This window comes from Girardinichthys multiradiatus, chromosome 21 (assembly GCF_021462225.1).
Source record: "Girardinichthys multiradiatus isolate DD_20200921_A chromosome 21, DD_fGirMul_XY1, whole genome shotgun sequence".
NCBI classification, from domain to species: domain Eukaryota; kingdom Metazoa; phylum Chordata; class Actinopteri; order Cyprinodontiformes; family Goodeidae; genus Girardinichthys; species Girardinichthys multiradiatus.
The window spans coordinates 26,962,888-26,979,325 of NC_061813.1; the positions used below are offsets into that span (position 1 = coordinate 26,962,888).

Consider the following 16,438-nt stretch of genomic DNA (forward strand, 5'->3'; position numbering starts at 1 on the left):
ATTGCTTATAACGTTTTAACTGAACAAAAATACTGAAATACCCCCTCCTCTTTTTTTTTGCCCTGAAAGGTCTGTTCAGCTAGTAGCAGACTTTTCTAATCCATGTGCGTGTCACATTTTACATATCTGATCCATCCTCATGCTAAGCAGGGCATAGCTGCCTCAGCAGCTTTAAACAGACAAACAAAATAAAAATGTCAGACTTTTATTTGGTAAGATAAAAACAATGCTTTATAAATAATATTCTTTTTAATTGTTTTTTACATGAAAACAGTTTGTTGCCTAAACAAAACAGTGAGAGCATTTCAGTGACATGAACTGATGTTGGTTGTTATTGCACTTTTGTCACTACATTTAATACTTCCGACCTGTCCATTAGAACTGAACACTGGACATGTTAGCTAGTTCTCATAAAACTGGCAATAAATCCCTTCTGAATATTAGGAAAGTTAGGAAAATCAAAAAGTCCTTCTTCACACTGTATTCTGCAGCTTGAATTGTTTAAAACACTACAAAGTAGAGCCTGGAATCATTTTAGAACGAAAGTGCCAGTCTGGGAGGCCAGAACAGATGGGAAGACAAAAACAAAATAGTGGAATGTTTTTCTAAGTAGCTACAATTTAATCCCTGCGAGAAGCGTGGCAGGAATGCAAGGAAAATAGAGGGAGAAATTTTGACTCATTTTCTGCTCATTAATCTCAGTTTAAAAGGACAGAATGACAAGCTGTTTTTTTTTTTTATTGAAGCTTGCAATTACTAAATGTTGTGTGCCAAATTAGCAGAAACAAGTCCTAACAAATGCAAAAATGTGAGTTACCCTTAATTTAATGAACCATACATATTCTTTGTTTTTCCCTGCCAGCTGTGCACCCAGATTTCGTGGAGTTTCGATGGAGTTCAGTTTTCAGCCTAATTGTTTCCATCCACAGCTGAGCCCCTTTGAGCGGGAACGGTGCAGCGGAGATCCTCGGAGCGACAGGGAAAGATCAGCACTGCCTGTTTTTTAGAACGTTAAGTCCTTTCTGGTTCTTCTTCTTGAAGGCCATAACGAAGTGGTGCGGGGCGATCTTCCCCCGGCCGTCCTCATCCACCTGGCCCATGAAGATGTAGTTCAAGCCTGGTGAGGTCACACAAAAAAGACCTGAATGCAGTGGCAGAACGGCAGAGACATTCAGGGAGGCCCAACATGAGAATCTGCATGTGGCAGGTGTGTATGCCTTATGTTTATATGAACACATATAAACATATTTATTTGTTGTTGACTGTTGAAACAGTGAGTTATGCCGCTTACCTAACGCCTTGGCTAGTTCAGCTGAGCGGGAGGCACAGCAGAGGCGGCAAACTCAGAGCCATTTGTTATTTAAAACAGTCAACCAGAAGCTGCATCATAACTATAACCATTTACATAATATCCTTTTTTTATAAACATGTGAGAAGAGATTATATAATTTCACCAGCATCATTGCACTTACCTCTTCTGATTAATGGACACTTTTTGCACAGGATAATGATCTTGGTGCTCATTGTCTTCCCCGCCTGCTGGATTGCCAGGCTCCCTTCCTTATACACATTGATGATGGAGACGGTGGCGTACATGCTTCCTCCTCTTATGACTGCAGTAATGACCGTGCCAGTTATCACTGTCACAGACGCCAAAAAAAGAAAATAAGGATTGGTGCGACAAATAAAAGTGCTCTAATTTTAATGATTATCCAGCTCTCAGTGATTGTGTATGCAAGTTAAACACTGCAGGTTTTTATAAACGAGGCTACAGCAGGTTTCTTGTCAGACGTGGATGGGAAAAAACAATAGAAATTTCTGGAATTTGACAGCAGCAGTAATGACAATCTCTGTTTTACCTTACTATAAATGAGAGAAATATGGACAATATCTCTCCAGTAAATTTAATTTTTATTATCTTGTCTTTGAATTGCAGCTGGGCTGTAAAAGTGTCATGAATTACCAGGATCATCTGACATTTCACAAAGCTGCTCCTTAGCCATGAGCTATAAAGCTCCTTCTTAAAAGTCAAACAACACAATATCAGCAGTATCTTCTACTTGGAGAATGTCAAGTAGAGTTTTAGTGAGAAGTGTACATATACTAATCATGTATTTGAACTGTTGTTTCTAATATCATGATGTATTGATTATACAACAACTTCCAGTAATTAAAAAAATTAAGAATTGGCAGCACAAGTGTGACCTTATTTTAGATGTGCTCTAATCCCCCCCACATAGATCTAGATACACATATTGACTCAAACACATACGTACATCAATCTAAATGTTCATTAACTTGACAATCCTATTAATAATGTACGTCAAGGTCTCAGCAGTGATCCTGATTAAGTACAGTTGGGATTTGTCAGCAAGATTTTATTTTAACATTGTATTGATTACTGGATTGATCAAAACTAAATAGAAAAGGTGAGGGTCTAAGGAGGAGAATTGCAGATCTTTTGTCAAAACAACTGTTCATAAACATAAGCTATCCAGATATATTGTCACTTTGCCCAGGTCTGGAAAAAATTCTTAACTGAAAGGAAATTGTTGACAATGTTCAGGAACATGCCTGCTGTGAAGCTATGCGTGCAACACCAGTGTTGCTGTCCATGGGGAACCCCAGTTTAACATCACGATGTAATGCTGACTGAGAAAGACGTTCCTGAACTGAAATCTACAGCTGCCCACATGGACAACCCAACAGTCTTCTGGAAAAAGCTTCCATGGTCAGATTAGACCATGATTGAGCTATTTGGCCACAACCACAAGAAATATGTTATGAGGAGATGAACCTGATATGAACCTGATAACACTGTGCCAACTTTTAAGCATGTTGGTGGCAGCATCATGCTAGAGGTCTGTTTTGCTGCAAGCGGTTACAGGTATGTTGCACAAGGTGGATAGAATAATGAAGAAGAAAAACTACCTCTTAATCCTACAAGTTTACCAGAAGTAATTAGTAAGATGGTTCAAACGTAGCTAAAATTTGTTGTTCTAACAGAACACTGAACCCAAACACACATTCAAAGTGGTTCTGGAGTAGAATAAAGCTGAACAACATCAAGCTCCTGGAAAGGCCTTCCCAGAGCCCTGACCTTTGCTCTGCCAACAATTTGTGGACTGCGCTCAAAAGCCACAGCAGAAAACCAATCAATTTAAATTACATCCACTGCATAATGTGACAATTATGTGAAAAGCTTTGCTACAAAAAGTGTTTAGTTATGCAATATCATGCTTGGGCTCATTTAACTAAATATTTGTGGAGTGTTGTGAATATATTTGAGCTTGAATTTATAATTTAGGCCCTCTGTAGAGAGAAAATCTAGTTTAAATTAAAACTTGGTTGTTGTTTTTTTAACTCAATCCTTGTAGTATTATAATTCTACCTTGAAAAAAATAAAGAGTCAAATAAATTAAAGTCCAAAATTAAGATGACTTTAATGCAAATGATTAGTGCATGTAAGTTTCAAAACTGCGTAATGTAAAACTTAAATCAGTTAACAAGCGGATGAATTTAAAAGTGATATCACCTCTCTAAAAAAATCCATAAAAAACCAATTATCTTTTAATACAAAGCAAAGCTGGCACTTTCCCCGAATGCTAAAACAATGCTATGAAGTGGGGTGTTAAACAATATTCCTGTTTAGTCTGACCGGGCCTCCTGTTAAGTACAAAAGTACACAGTGTTTTTGTTCTGACTCATGGAAACTCATGGTATCAGGAGGCGAATGATACTAGAGGAATTATAGATAAAGAGGACACCTAAAGGAAAAAACTGGACTCACAGATGCCATCACTATGTCTGTACTGACAGAGCTGAGACTACCCAGAGGGGCTGTTTCAGTCAGTTCTACTGTTACACAACTGATGGTTCTCAGAGAACTTAACTAGATTCAGCAACACCAGCTGCTTTAAGACTTAAAGCATTGATTAGACAAGAGCATTTTCAGCCTACTGTCTCACCACTTCTAACATATCATGAGCTGATTCCCCCAACCACATCACGCAGTAGACATTTTCCACATCGTTTGCTCATTGGTCTCTGGCTCAAATCCAAGTGCAGATCTCTCACACGTATACAGTTAATATTCCGGAGGTTCGTGTCCGTTTATTTTACTGCAAGTTACCTTACAGGCTCTAGATGTGTGAGTGTGTTTGTGTTCTTACTGGAGGTTACTGTACCCTAATGTTTACAGTACTTCAGTTTCTGAGTGCCTTTCAAGGCAGTCTTTTAGTAGCATGACCAAAAAAAAGGAGAGGACATGATCAGGACTGTAAACGGCTATTTAGAGGGGGAGAGTTTGGGCTGTCGGGAACTTCAGCTGATATTTGTCTACAGATCCTCATCTGGGGAGCTGTTTGGGATTAGCATTTTTGCAACAGTTGCACAACCAAATAAATGCTGTGATCTATTAATTAGGGTACTTCATAAACCAAAATATGCATTGATGTTCTCACCAAAATTACTGGAGCAGTAATTGCTCTCAAGGGTTCCTCGTCTTTTGCATTTCTGCTGACACAAGGCGACGGAGTGCTTCAGAGCTGTAGGGACATACACACAAATGTAAGGTTTTTCAACCATTGATACAAGCATGTAAGTTATAGCTACATCTGCTTTTTATGTGGTTTCTTTGTTGGACACTCAGTTACACAATCCTCTCTTCGCTGTCAACGTTCAAGACAAATAATAAAATAACATAACAAGAAAACATCTGTTTTTCAAGTTAGAATCTATAACGGAAAGAATTATGGCTTCGAGAAAATACAAAATGACTGACTAAATATTTTCTCGCTGAAAAAAAGGAAAAGCAGGGAAGATGAACCAATCAAAAAGCAGTGTCACAGAATGACATCAGCACATTAAGGTGGGGGGAGGGGGGGGGCAGCCCAAATAACTGGGCCTGACTAAGGGAAAAAGCAACAGTGTGTGGGAACGTGAATGTTTGAATATGAAAATGAGCCATGATTGCGGGCACAGAGGCATGCCCACACGGCGAGTCAACCTGTTTAATGTGCAATTTACTCGGGGGAAATGGTAGCAAACACACACTTTTAGGATCAGTTCTGCATTAGCATGTGCTGCTAATGGGGACTTTCCATCTACGGGACAGAGTGTTCTCTCCAGAAGACACTCCGAGTGTTCAAAAGGCTTTTCATTATACTTTCATTGTAAGTCATACTATAGGTACTTCTTCAGTATCAAAGTACAGAACCCTCAACTTCACTTTTTGGCACCCCTTGTAAAGATCTTTTTAAAGTATATATAGTTGCAGCAGGAAAATCTCACACAAAAAATAAAAACGGAAAAATCCATACCTTCATTACAGTTGTTGGGGAAAATAAATCAACCTTAAAAAATAATTGTATTTTTTACACATTTCTTGACACACTTTTTGGAATGACCTTTTTTACTAATTCTTTCTGTTTCCCTGGGGTATAAATATGATATGACTCAAAAGCTCACTTCTGTTGGCTCTTCAAAATAAGAAAGACATTCCATTCAACTCAGGGAGATGTGTGTTAATTGTTCTAAGTCAGCAAACCATTACTCGCTTAAAACTAAATGTCAATAATTAAAAGGTCTTTTGTTTTTGTTTTTTTGTGGTGCTAGTGGGCTGTATTAACAGCAATTGGACAAGAAATGGGCAGAGAGACAGAATTCTTCTGCTGGTGTTACGCAACAAATTCAGAGGTGCATACCGGCACCTACTGTACATCATTGTATAACTCCACCCACTTTATTCTATGTTTTAGTTTTGTATTTCATAAAAATGAGAACAATGCTTTATTTATAATACTCTTGATTTCCCCCCTATCACCCCTCTGTTCCTAATATTCCTTTTAGACTGAATTATCTCCCATTACCTTTTTCTGTCATCCAATCCCGGCACTACGTTTAGTGGCGGTGAGGAGTGTGACAGCGCATGCGCAACGCAAATCAACTAAGTCTGTGCTCCACTAACAAGCCTGAGATCACGTGACGCCAAGTCGCTGATGTAAATTCGTATTCTCAAAGAAAATAAATTGTATTCACAAATTGTTATAGGCTGCACGGTTGCGCAGTTGGTAGCACTGTTGCCTTGCAGCAAGAAGGTCCTGGGTTCGATTTCCGGCCTGGAGTCTTTCTGCATGGAGTTTGCATGTTCTCCCCGTGCATGCGTGGGTTCTCACTGGGTACTCCGGCTTCCTCCCACAGTCCAAAGACATGCCTGTTAGGTTAATTGGTCACTCTAAATTTCCCTTAGGTGTATGAATGAGTGTGTGCATGGTTGTTTGTGTGTTGCCCTGCGATGGACTGACGACCTGTCCAGAGTGTACCGCGCCTCTCGCCCATAGACTGCTGGAGATAGGCACCAGCTCCCCCGCGACCCACTATGGAATAAGCGGTAGAAAATGACTGACTGACTGAAATTGTTATAGCATATTGTATTCATAAAGAATAAACCACAACTGTAATCTTGAACTTTGTGTGTGTAATTTCTTGAAGCTGTAACATTTTATTTTGTATTCTTACAGAGAAAATATAGAATACCTCTTTTGGATTTTACTTATGCACAACTATTGACTAATATGCACACATGTCCGTCTTTACATACACATTGTTTTTGACAGCGTTCTTACCCCATACTAATAAGGGTGGATGAGGACCCAAGCTCATCTTGCCTCCTGGTAGGGCAGGAAACTGCAGCTTCGTGGGGTCACCAAATCTCCATAACAACCACTAGTTTCTACCTCCATGCCAACTGGTTGTTCAGGAGTGATGACGTGAAATATCCATTTCTATCCTTCCATCACAAAAGTAAATGTGGAGCCTGCAAGATGCATGGCCATTGTCAACTTTGGTGGAGGACCTGTGATGTAGTCGGTCTACTTGTCTTTCACCACAGATTCTTTGAAATATTCCGGCATTTAAATAAAAATCCAATGGACTCTACCAGAAAACTGAAAACGGGTCATCATTTTGGCCTTTCAACAGAATAATGATCCAAAACATATGGCCAAATTTAAAAGACACAAAACACAAATGGCCACAGGCGCAAAATTAACATTGTTTCATGGCCCTCTGAGCCCCCAGACCTATACTCCAGAAATTCTGTGAGGTAAGTTGAAGAGCTGAGAACATAAGAGACAACCCAGGACTCTGGATGATCCAATGGGATTGTGCAAATGGGAATAGTCAAAGATCTCTCTCTGTATATGCTCCAACCTCGTTAAATGTTGAAGAGGAAGATTCAGTAATGTCCTATTAGCAAAAAGGACTTATGCCAAGTACTAACAGCAGGGGTGCCAATAATTGTTCATTTCATTGAAAATTATTATCTCTTAGCATTTTTTGATTTTCCCCGCTGAATAAATGTACTCAAATGAAAGGTTAAACTTTTCTTCATTTTTCAGTGTGAGGTCATGCTGCTGCAAGAAGTGTTCCCATAAGGTGTGAAAGGTGCTATAATTCGATCAACAAATGGGTATCTATCAATTCTTTTAGTTGTTTTTGCAGGAATACTACGTACGTATGGGCCTAGTAGTGACCGGCTGTGTGGTGGTAGTTGGTGGTGTGGTGGTGTTGGGCAACGTCTTCGGTCTGAACTTGTAGTGTCCAATGAAGCCATCCGCTGTCAGACTGAGATCTGACAGGAACTGAATCAGGAGCTGATTCCCCTCTGAGAACACTGGCCTAAAGTGTGGCATAGAGAAGAAGGATCGATTATGAACCCAGAGGAAGTCATAAGATAGAGATTATTACTAAAAAATAGTACCTTATGCATGACAGAAATCACCTACGCTGGGGGGCTGTCTCCGCAGTATTTGCCGATCCGTTTGGCGTCATTTATTTCTGCCCCGTTGAAGATGGAGACATGGTCATAGCGGCAGTAGTTGTCTCGCTCCACGTCGAACTTCTCAAACTTTACTTCAATGATCTGCAGCAGTAAATATTTCTCAGATGAATTGACTTTCTAACACAGCCACATATGCCTCTAAATAATATTCAAAGTGCACGGGAATCTCTATAAATTTGGAAATCAAAAAGTCTATTTATTTCAGTAAATCAGTTGAAAAAGTGACACTCATGTATTCTATAGATCATTACAGACAGAGTGATATATTTTAAGCATTTATTTCTGTAGATTTTTTTATGGTTATGCCTTTGAGTTTTTCTGAAAACTGCTTGTACACCTTTTGCTACCTGTAACTTTCTGTAATAATGCTTAGATACAGCACCCCAAAAGGCCAGCTTATTTTGCAATGACCTTTTGTGAATTACACTCCTTGAGAAAAATTTCATTGAAGTCAGCAGTCTTCCCAATGATTGGGGAGGAAACCATGGGGAACTATCTCTTGTGGTTTGATTAGCTGTAAGGCATAATCATGAAAATATATCACTCCAAGTGTAAATAATCTATGTAATGTGAGGTGTAGTTTTTTTTTTATTGAATTATTAAATAAATATATAAATATATTTACATTTATTGAGATGCACCTGTCATTTAAGTTGACTGACCTGGTTTTTTGGTGCCACTATATGCCAGAAGCAGGTGACACCAGCTGGATAGTCCTTTTCAGGCCAGTTAGGTGTTTTGAAAGTCCCAGATGGTTTATCTAGTGTGCCTCCACAGTACTGCTCACCTATGACAACACAGGGTGAAATATCATAACTGTTTTTCAGTGGATGTTGTTCCAGATGTTATTTATCATCTTTAAAAAGCTACATTTGGGAAACAGACTAATATTCTTGTGTAAAAGATCCCACAAAATATCTTTAGTCATAATGAACTTTTGAACCTTGGAGCTCAGTTTGGGCACTGTTACAAAAATAAAGGACACGTTGCTCAGATATGACAACCTATTTTAGATGCTCCGCCATGATAAAGACATAGCTCGCCAAACAGGATGCTGGGACAGTATCCATTACAGCCTGTGAACATTGCTAAGTACAAGAAACCATCCATTAAAATTCCACCAAAAAAACAGTAAATAGGACTTCAGACAGAAAAATACCCATTTACCTCTAAGTGATACTTCTGTGACTTTTAACTGAAGCAAAAAACAGCAGTGAGAAATTCCACATCATGCTGAGAGAAAGCTCAGATCCACCTCTCCGTTACTTTGCATGAACCTTTAATTTTAAGTCTTGTACTGGACAATTAAAACACCAAAAGCTAAAACTCATGGAACATTTCTGAAATAACAGAGGTCAGAAGGTCATTTTTCTTTATACTACTTTCAGACAAATCTGAATCTGTACAGATCATAAAACACATTTTTTAAGTTGGTTTTTGATTTAGCATTTTGATAAAGAGCTATTTTGCTTTTTTTTCTTGGCATCTAGACTAAATTAAATCAACTTTATTTCAATATATTTAACAGAGTAGTAAAATCAGTGTTGGATTATCTAACACTAAACTATTTAAAAAGGGTTTAGAGGCCTAAAATGCTGTAAATTTGGCCTTTCTTGGTTCTTTTAATTGCCTCTTTCAGTGGGTCCTTAGTCAACAACTCAAAAACCAAATCATTTAATAGGTTTAAAAAAAAGATAAAAAATGTAAACAAATATAAACCTTTACCTTTTTCACAGTGTAATAATGTATAAGTTTCTTTCATAATTATTCAGGCCTAGAAATGGATAACGTCTTGTGAGAATATGCCCTGTGTACTACAACCCTTAAAGCATTAACATGAGTAGCCATTGCCAAACTGAATCATCCCGTAACCATATTCCTAGCGTCTTGCCTACCTCTCTCATGAGGGTGGGCAGCAGAGAAAACGGCGAGGAAGCCACTGCCAGCAGTGTTGGCGTCAGACACCATCTGCAGGAGCATCTTGTTGTCAGTGGACACGAGGGCTCCGGGCATGAAGGTCCCACAGAAGCGACCAAGTCTCTGCCCCTTGGCATGACCGCTGTGTACATCCACGTAGTCATAGCGACAAAGGTTGTCGCTCTCCAGATCAATGAAGCGAAATGACAGTACGACCACCTTGCCTTCAGGTACCTAGGTCGAAAGTTTTACAGGGCATAGAATAGAGTAGGGACGAAACATTTTAATGTTGAGTGCAACTGATGTGCTGTGGAGAAATGTGTAGCTTTTGCTAATTTTCAAATGACCAACTACTTAAACCTATATTATACTATAGAATAAATTATGTTCATATTCATCACAATATATTTAGAGTGACAGAGTAAAAGGACGCATAAAAAACAACAACCAATGGAATAATTAAATAATTAAAAACAAATACCTTCCATGTCAAATGTGAGCTTCATCAGGACACAATAAATTAATGGGTTCAGCTTTGTTGGTCTGTCATCCAGATCTTAACCTTTGCCGGAAATAGTTTTATTTCCAGAATTAGTTTGAGTTCAGTTGATAATGTATTTCAAAGCTGAAAGCCCTTATTGGAAGAAGTAGGGTGTCCAAATATAGTTCTTCAATCTGGTATTTTAAAGTTACAGTTCACCATCCTTCTTGTTACTCTGGTATCATTAAATCTTTGGATTTACCTGGAAAGAGGTTTTGGGGCTAAACTATGCAAACATTTAAAAAAGGTTCTTGAGAAAACAGAGATGAAAAATATTCTAAATAATTCATACATTTGTAAAATCTGAAAATAAAATGCCGACAATTGGCTTTTTTTAACAACTGAGATTAGATTCATAAGCATTCCTCGCATGTTCATAAGCATTAAATAATGCTTATGAACTTTAAAAAAAATCAAACTTAAGATGTGGCTACAATATTATCCTTAAAACTTAAATCCAGTGACTTTCTGTGATTTACTTGTAAAGTAATTTGAATTTTCCCACGAAGACTATATTTTCAGATTGAAAAGAACATTGAAGAAGTTTTTTTTCGAAAAGAGTATTACATACCACTGAAACATATGTTTCATTAGGACCTCAGCAGCCTTGCTAGGCACACTGACAGTTGTATTTACATCCATGCCATCTACATAAAGCTGGCGGCTGGCAACTTTGAAAATATTAAATTAACAGTGGGCCGGTTCCCACTTTGTTCTTGCTTAGTTTTTTCTTAAAATAACACAAAATACTTTACAGTAACTAATAGTTTTTAGACCCTGAGACTTTTTCACAATGTTTAAGATGTTACATGCACTGACTTCCATTCATATTATTTGTATTTTATGCCATTGATTAACACAAAGTAGTGGATCATTGTGAAGTACAGGTCCTTCTCAAAAAATTAGCATATTGTGATAAAGTTCATTATTTTCTATAATGTAATGATGAAAATTTAACATTCATATATTTTAGATTCATTGCACACTAACTGAAATATTTCAGGTCTTTTATTGTCTTAATACGGATGATTTTGGCATACAGTTCATGAAAACCCAAAATTCCTATCTCACAAAATTAGCATATTTCATCCGACCAATAAAAGAAAAGTGTTTTTAATACAAAAAAACGTCAACCTTCAAATAATCATGTACATGTACATGCACTCAATACTTGGTCGGGAATCCTTTTGCAGAAATGACTGCTTCAATGCGGCGTGGCATGGAGGCAATCAGCCTGTGGCACTGAGGTCTTATGGAGGCCCAGGATGCTTCGATAGCGGCCTTTAGCTCATCCAGAGTGTTGGGTCTTGAGTCTCTCAACGTTCTCTTCACAATATCCCACAGATTCTCTATGGGGTTCAGGTCAGGAGAGTTGGCAGGCCAATTGAACACAGTGATACCATGGTCAGTAAACCATTTACCAGTGGTTTTGGCACTGTGAGCAGGTGCCAGGTCGTGCTGAAAAATGAAATCTTCATCTCCATAAAGCTTTTCAGCAGATGGAAGCATGAAGTGCTCCAAAATCTCCTGATAGCTAGCTGCATTGACCCTGCCCTTGATAAAACACAGTGGACCAACACCAGCAGCTGACACGGCACCCCAGACCATCACTGACTGTGGGTACTTGACACTGGACTTCTGGCATTTTGGCATTTCCTTCTCCCCAGTCTTCCTCCAGACTCTGGCACCTTGATTTCCGAATGACATGCAGAATTTGCTTTCATCCGAAAAAAGTACTTTGGACCACTGAGCAACAGTCCAGTGCTGCTTCTCTGTAGCCCAGGACTGGGGAATGCGGCACCTGTAGCCCATTTCCTGCACACGCCTGTGCACGGTGGCTCTGGATGTTTCTACTCCAGACTCAGTCCACTGGTTCCGCAGGTCCCCCAAGGTCTGGAATCGGCCCTTCTCCACAATCTTCCTCAGGGTCCGGTCACCTCTTCTCATTGTGCAGCGTTTTCTGCCACACTTTTTCCTTCCCACAGACTTCCCACTGAGGTGCCTTGATACAGCACTCTGGGAACAGCCTATTCGTTCAGAAATTTATTTCTGTGTCTTACCCTCTTGCTTGAAGGTGTCAATAGTGGCCTTCTGGACAGCAGTCAGGTTGGCAGTCTTACCCATGATTGGGGTTTTGAGTGATGAACCAGGCTGGGAGTTTTAAAGGCCTCAGGAATCTTTTGCAGGTGTTTAGAGTTAACTCGTTGATTCAGATGATGAGGTTCATAGCTCGTTTAGAGAGCCTTTTAATGATATGCTAATTTTGTGAGATAGGAATTTTGGGTTTTCATGAGCTGTATGCCAAAATCATCCGTATTAAGACAAAGAAAGACCTGAAATATTTCAGTTAGTGTGCAATGAATCTAAAATATATGAATGTAAAATTTTCATCATGACATTATGGAAAATAATGAACTTTATCACAATATGCTAATTTTTTGAGAAGGACCTGTATATGATAAACAATACATGGTTTTCACTTTTTCTTTACTAAGGAAAAGTCCAGTGCAGGCAATTGCCTCCAGACGTCACCTAACTGGTAAACAGAGTCCATCTGTGTGTAATTTAATCTCAGTATATGCATTTGTTCTGTGAAGGCCTCAAAGGTTTGTTAGAGAACAATAGTGAACAAACAGAATCATTTAAGCCAAGGGACACAGCAGACAGGTCAGAAATAAAGTTGTGGGGGAGTTTTTTAGACAGGGTTTTGTTATATAACTATAAACCATGCTTTGTGATCCATTAAAGAACCGTTCAGTGCTCCAAAAATGAAAAGAGTATAGCAAAACCAAAAACCTACCAGTCCATAGGTGGCCGTCTACCTTTAGACTGAGCAAGAAGAGCATTAATCAGAAAAGTAGCCAATAGGTCAATGGTAATTTTGCCAGAGCTGCAGAAATCCAAAACTTTAGCGGAATAATGTCAACAGCACAACTATAAGTCCACCATTGCCTGACAAATCTGGGCCCTATTGCACTTTGACAAGAAAAAAGTCACTGTTGAAAAAAAAAAACAGTAATAAATGTGTGCAGTTTTCCACAAGACATGCAGGGGACACAGCAAACATGTGGAAGAAGATGCTCTGATCAGACCAGACTAGAATTGAACGTTTTGTGGTGGAAAACTAACACTGAAGACCATCCTAAACACACTATCCCCACAGTGAAACGTAGTGTTGACAGCATCACGCTTTGGGTGACTTTTCTTTCTCCAGGTCATGTGAAATGAACTTAACTTAATACTCTTAATACAGCTCAAAACATATTTAAGTGTTAGAATGGCCCAGTCAAAGTCTATTGCTAAATTCAGCGGAACATCTGGGGTAAGACTGGGGCAAAAATGATGTTCGCAGAAGCTTTTCAACTAACCTGACTGAGTTTTGAGTCAATGTGCAAACAAGAATTGGAAAACAGTCCAGTCACTAGATTTGCAAAAGACTTGAAGCATTAAATGTGGGGGAAAGATTGTTCTACAAAGTATTAACGCAGGGGTGCTGGATACAAATGCCGACCACGCTCTTCAGTCATTTGTTTGTTAAAACTGTCATTAGTCTATAAATAAAACTCCCAACAAAATATACTTAAGTTTTTTGCTTTTAATGTGTGTGCCACAAGAGGAGACGTTTAAGGGGTGTGGAAGCACTGTTCAAAAACAGCAATTAAGGAGCAGCACCTTAATCAAAGACAGAAAAATCCCACTCTATTGCCCTGGTTGTCCACAAATATATTTACAATGAAACTGTCATACCACTCTTCCTAAAGTATGGCTGAAAAACAGTGAAATATGTAGCTAGTTTGACTCACTGTGATTCTCCACACACACTTGGTGTTTGGGGGGTAAACGCCTGGGTAACCTTGGCTTCCAATAACTCCAGACTCCCCTGTGATGTTTCCGCCACATATAAAGATTGGTCTGCAGGGAACATTTTTCACATGATGGTAATATTATATTATAACAATACAAGATTTAAAAAAAAGAAACACCATACAATCTGAATTTTAGTCGACATCTATAAAAAAACAAACAAAAAAACATCTTAAATGTGTAAATATTTGTCCGGAGGCAGCTTAGACTAGAGCATTCCTCCTTCTCTAGTCCACGACACCGTGTTTTCTCCTAAATCAATACATTTGAAATAATAGGGAATAAAGATGTACCTCTGCTGAGACTGCGCACAGACTTCCGTCAGGAACAGCAGAGTCCATGCGCCAAAGATACATGTCCTCCACACGGCTGGAGAAACGGAGCAGGCGCTGCGCCTGATTTCGCCCCGTGGCATTGCGCTCAGCAGCAAAGCGGTGGAGGAGTGCTAAAGTGCCCAGGAGTTGCTGCGGGGAGTTTGAACCACTGCAAGATCAGGCACATGAATATAAGGTTTGTTCTGAGCTGTGGGAGGGGACGGAGCTCGGAGTAAAAAAATAAAAATAAAAAAGGGGGAATAGAGGAGGTGCTAGGGGGAGTGGGGTCCTGTAATAGCTTCATACTTTACCTGGTCTGGAAACCACCAAAGGAGATGGCATGATTAAACCTGACTGAGCTTATTCATGCGTGGTTTGACATTCCTAAATAAGATAGATTCCTTCATGTGGCAGAGGCATGGATGAGGGAACTCTGTGTCCCACTTTAAGGAATGGTAATTTACATATATTTAATTTTGACAGGCTAAGACAAAAACAATTTCCATAATAATAATAATAATAATAATAATAAGAATCGTCACTGACTGTCAAAAGGCGGGGAGCGCTCAATCTTCTGTGAATAAAAGGAAGGTGCCACCTGCTGGACTTATATGGCATAGCTACTGTCTCAATAAATTTGAATATTAACGTAAAGCGCTTTATTTAAATAAAAAATAGAAACTTTCATAGATTTATTCAATTCTCAGAAATTACGACTATTACACAACATAAAAACCCAAATTGCTATTTTGACAGTTCACCGGCAGTTATTTCCAGTCTCCACAAAGGCGAATAAACCATAATGTCAGGATCTGGGTGTGTGTTTGTGTTTTTGTGCTTGCTACATGTGCTTATTCTCAGGTGGTGCTGGAGCTCTCAGGTGTGCTGGGTGACAGGTGCGACTTATTCCACTGATTGCCAGGAGGAGTACTTAAGCGGGAGGCTGCCAGCACTTCAATGCGAGAGTGTTTTGCCACAGTGGTACAAACTCTAGCCACACTCCAAATTATGCTTCGTTCTTCGACCTCGTTTAACTTTGGTTTTTGCTCCTCTGCAGATTTTGAAAGCCTAAGCTTTGGATCTATGTCACTGAGTTTTCTGGACTACGTTTTCTGAAAGTTACTCTGGATGATCAAGCCTGTCTTCGTTCTGAGGATTCCTATCCTGTGATCTACCTTCGTTTGGATTCGCATCAAGCTGGCAGCTTCCTGTCCTCTTCATCTCCTGAGCCAAGCCACAAGCGTACCCTGTCCACCCTCCAACGTAAGCCAGCGCACATCGAACTTGTTTACGGTAACCTGAGCTCCACAGCACCAAGTGAACTCTTTACGGATATACCTGCTTAAGACCTGGATCCTGAATCTCATTCCCCCTGGCGAGCTGACATCATAACTCAGTAAGCTGATCTCAGTATCAAAATAACTATTTGCTCTTAGTTTCGTTTTTCCCTCCGTTACCCGTACTCATCCATTCTTTTCACTTCTCTCCTTACAGGGATATATTTCGTCCGTTCCGTTCCTGACTTTATCCTCAATAAACAACCTTTTATTTTACTTCCTCCTCTTGCGTGTTCTCTGTATGTGGGTCCGAACTATTTTCGAACATGACACAAAGCTTTACAAAGTGTTGAATCCAAGCATATTAGTGGAAAGTTGAGTGGAAGGAACACATGTAGTAGAAAAGGCTTCACCATTAACACAGATGCTGTAGCCTTGAAAGGATTGCAAAACAAATCCTGTTAAAGAGTTTAGGGGAAATTCACAAGTCGAGATCTCCAGTTGGCGTCTGTTCTTTGTGAGCCACTATATACAAACATGTTAAGGACATGGCAACTGTAACACTTTGTTTAAAGTGTCTAAAGAGAAACTGGACTGGGCTGTTTCACAGTGGTCTAAAGTCCTCTTTCATTTGGATATTGAGGTCCAAGTTGCTTAAATGTGTAATTTCCACAGTCATTTC

General features: G+C 39.3%; 1 protein-coding gene and 1 long non-coding RNA gene across 2 annotated transcripts; one reads left to right on the plus strand and one right to left on the minus strand.

Moving 5' to 3' along the window:
- Positions 1-189: 189 nt before the first annotated feature.
- Positions 190-14,691, minus strand: pcolce2b (procollagen C-endopeptidase enhancer 2b). Its single transcript, XM_047349480.1, has 9 exons — positions 14,459-14,691; positions 14,105-14,213; positions 9,739-9,994; positions 8,506-8,630; positions 7,788-7,924; positions 7,517-7,680; positions 4,464-4,547; positions 1,473-1,640; positions 190-1,117 (listed from the first exon to the last, which is right to left on the minus strand). Exons 1-9 carry the CDS (start codon positions 14,578-14,580, stop codon positions 987-989), a joined length of 1,296 nt encoding a protein of 431 aa, XP_047205436.1. The 5' UTR covers positions 14,581-14,691; the 3' UTR covers positions 190-986.
- A 1,044-nt stretch (positions 14,692-15,735) lies between these two features.
- Positions 15,736-16,032, plus strand: LOC124858425. The gene is made up of 2 exons (XR_007035830.1): positions 15,736-15,875; positions 15,974-16,032. It is a non-coding gene; the product is annotated as an uncharacterized LOC124858425 (long non-coding RNA).
- Positions 16,033-16,438: the final 406 nt, after the last annotated feature.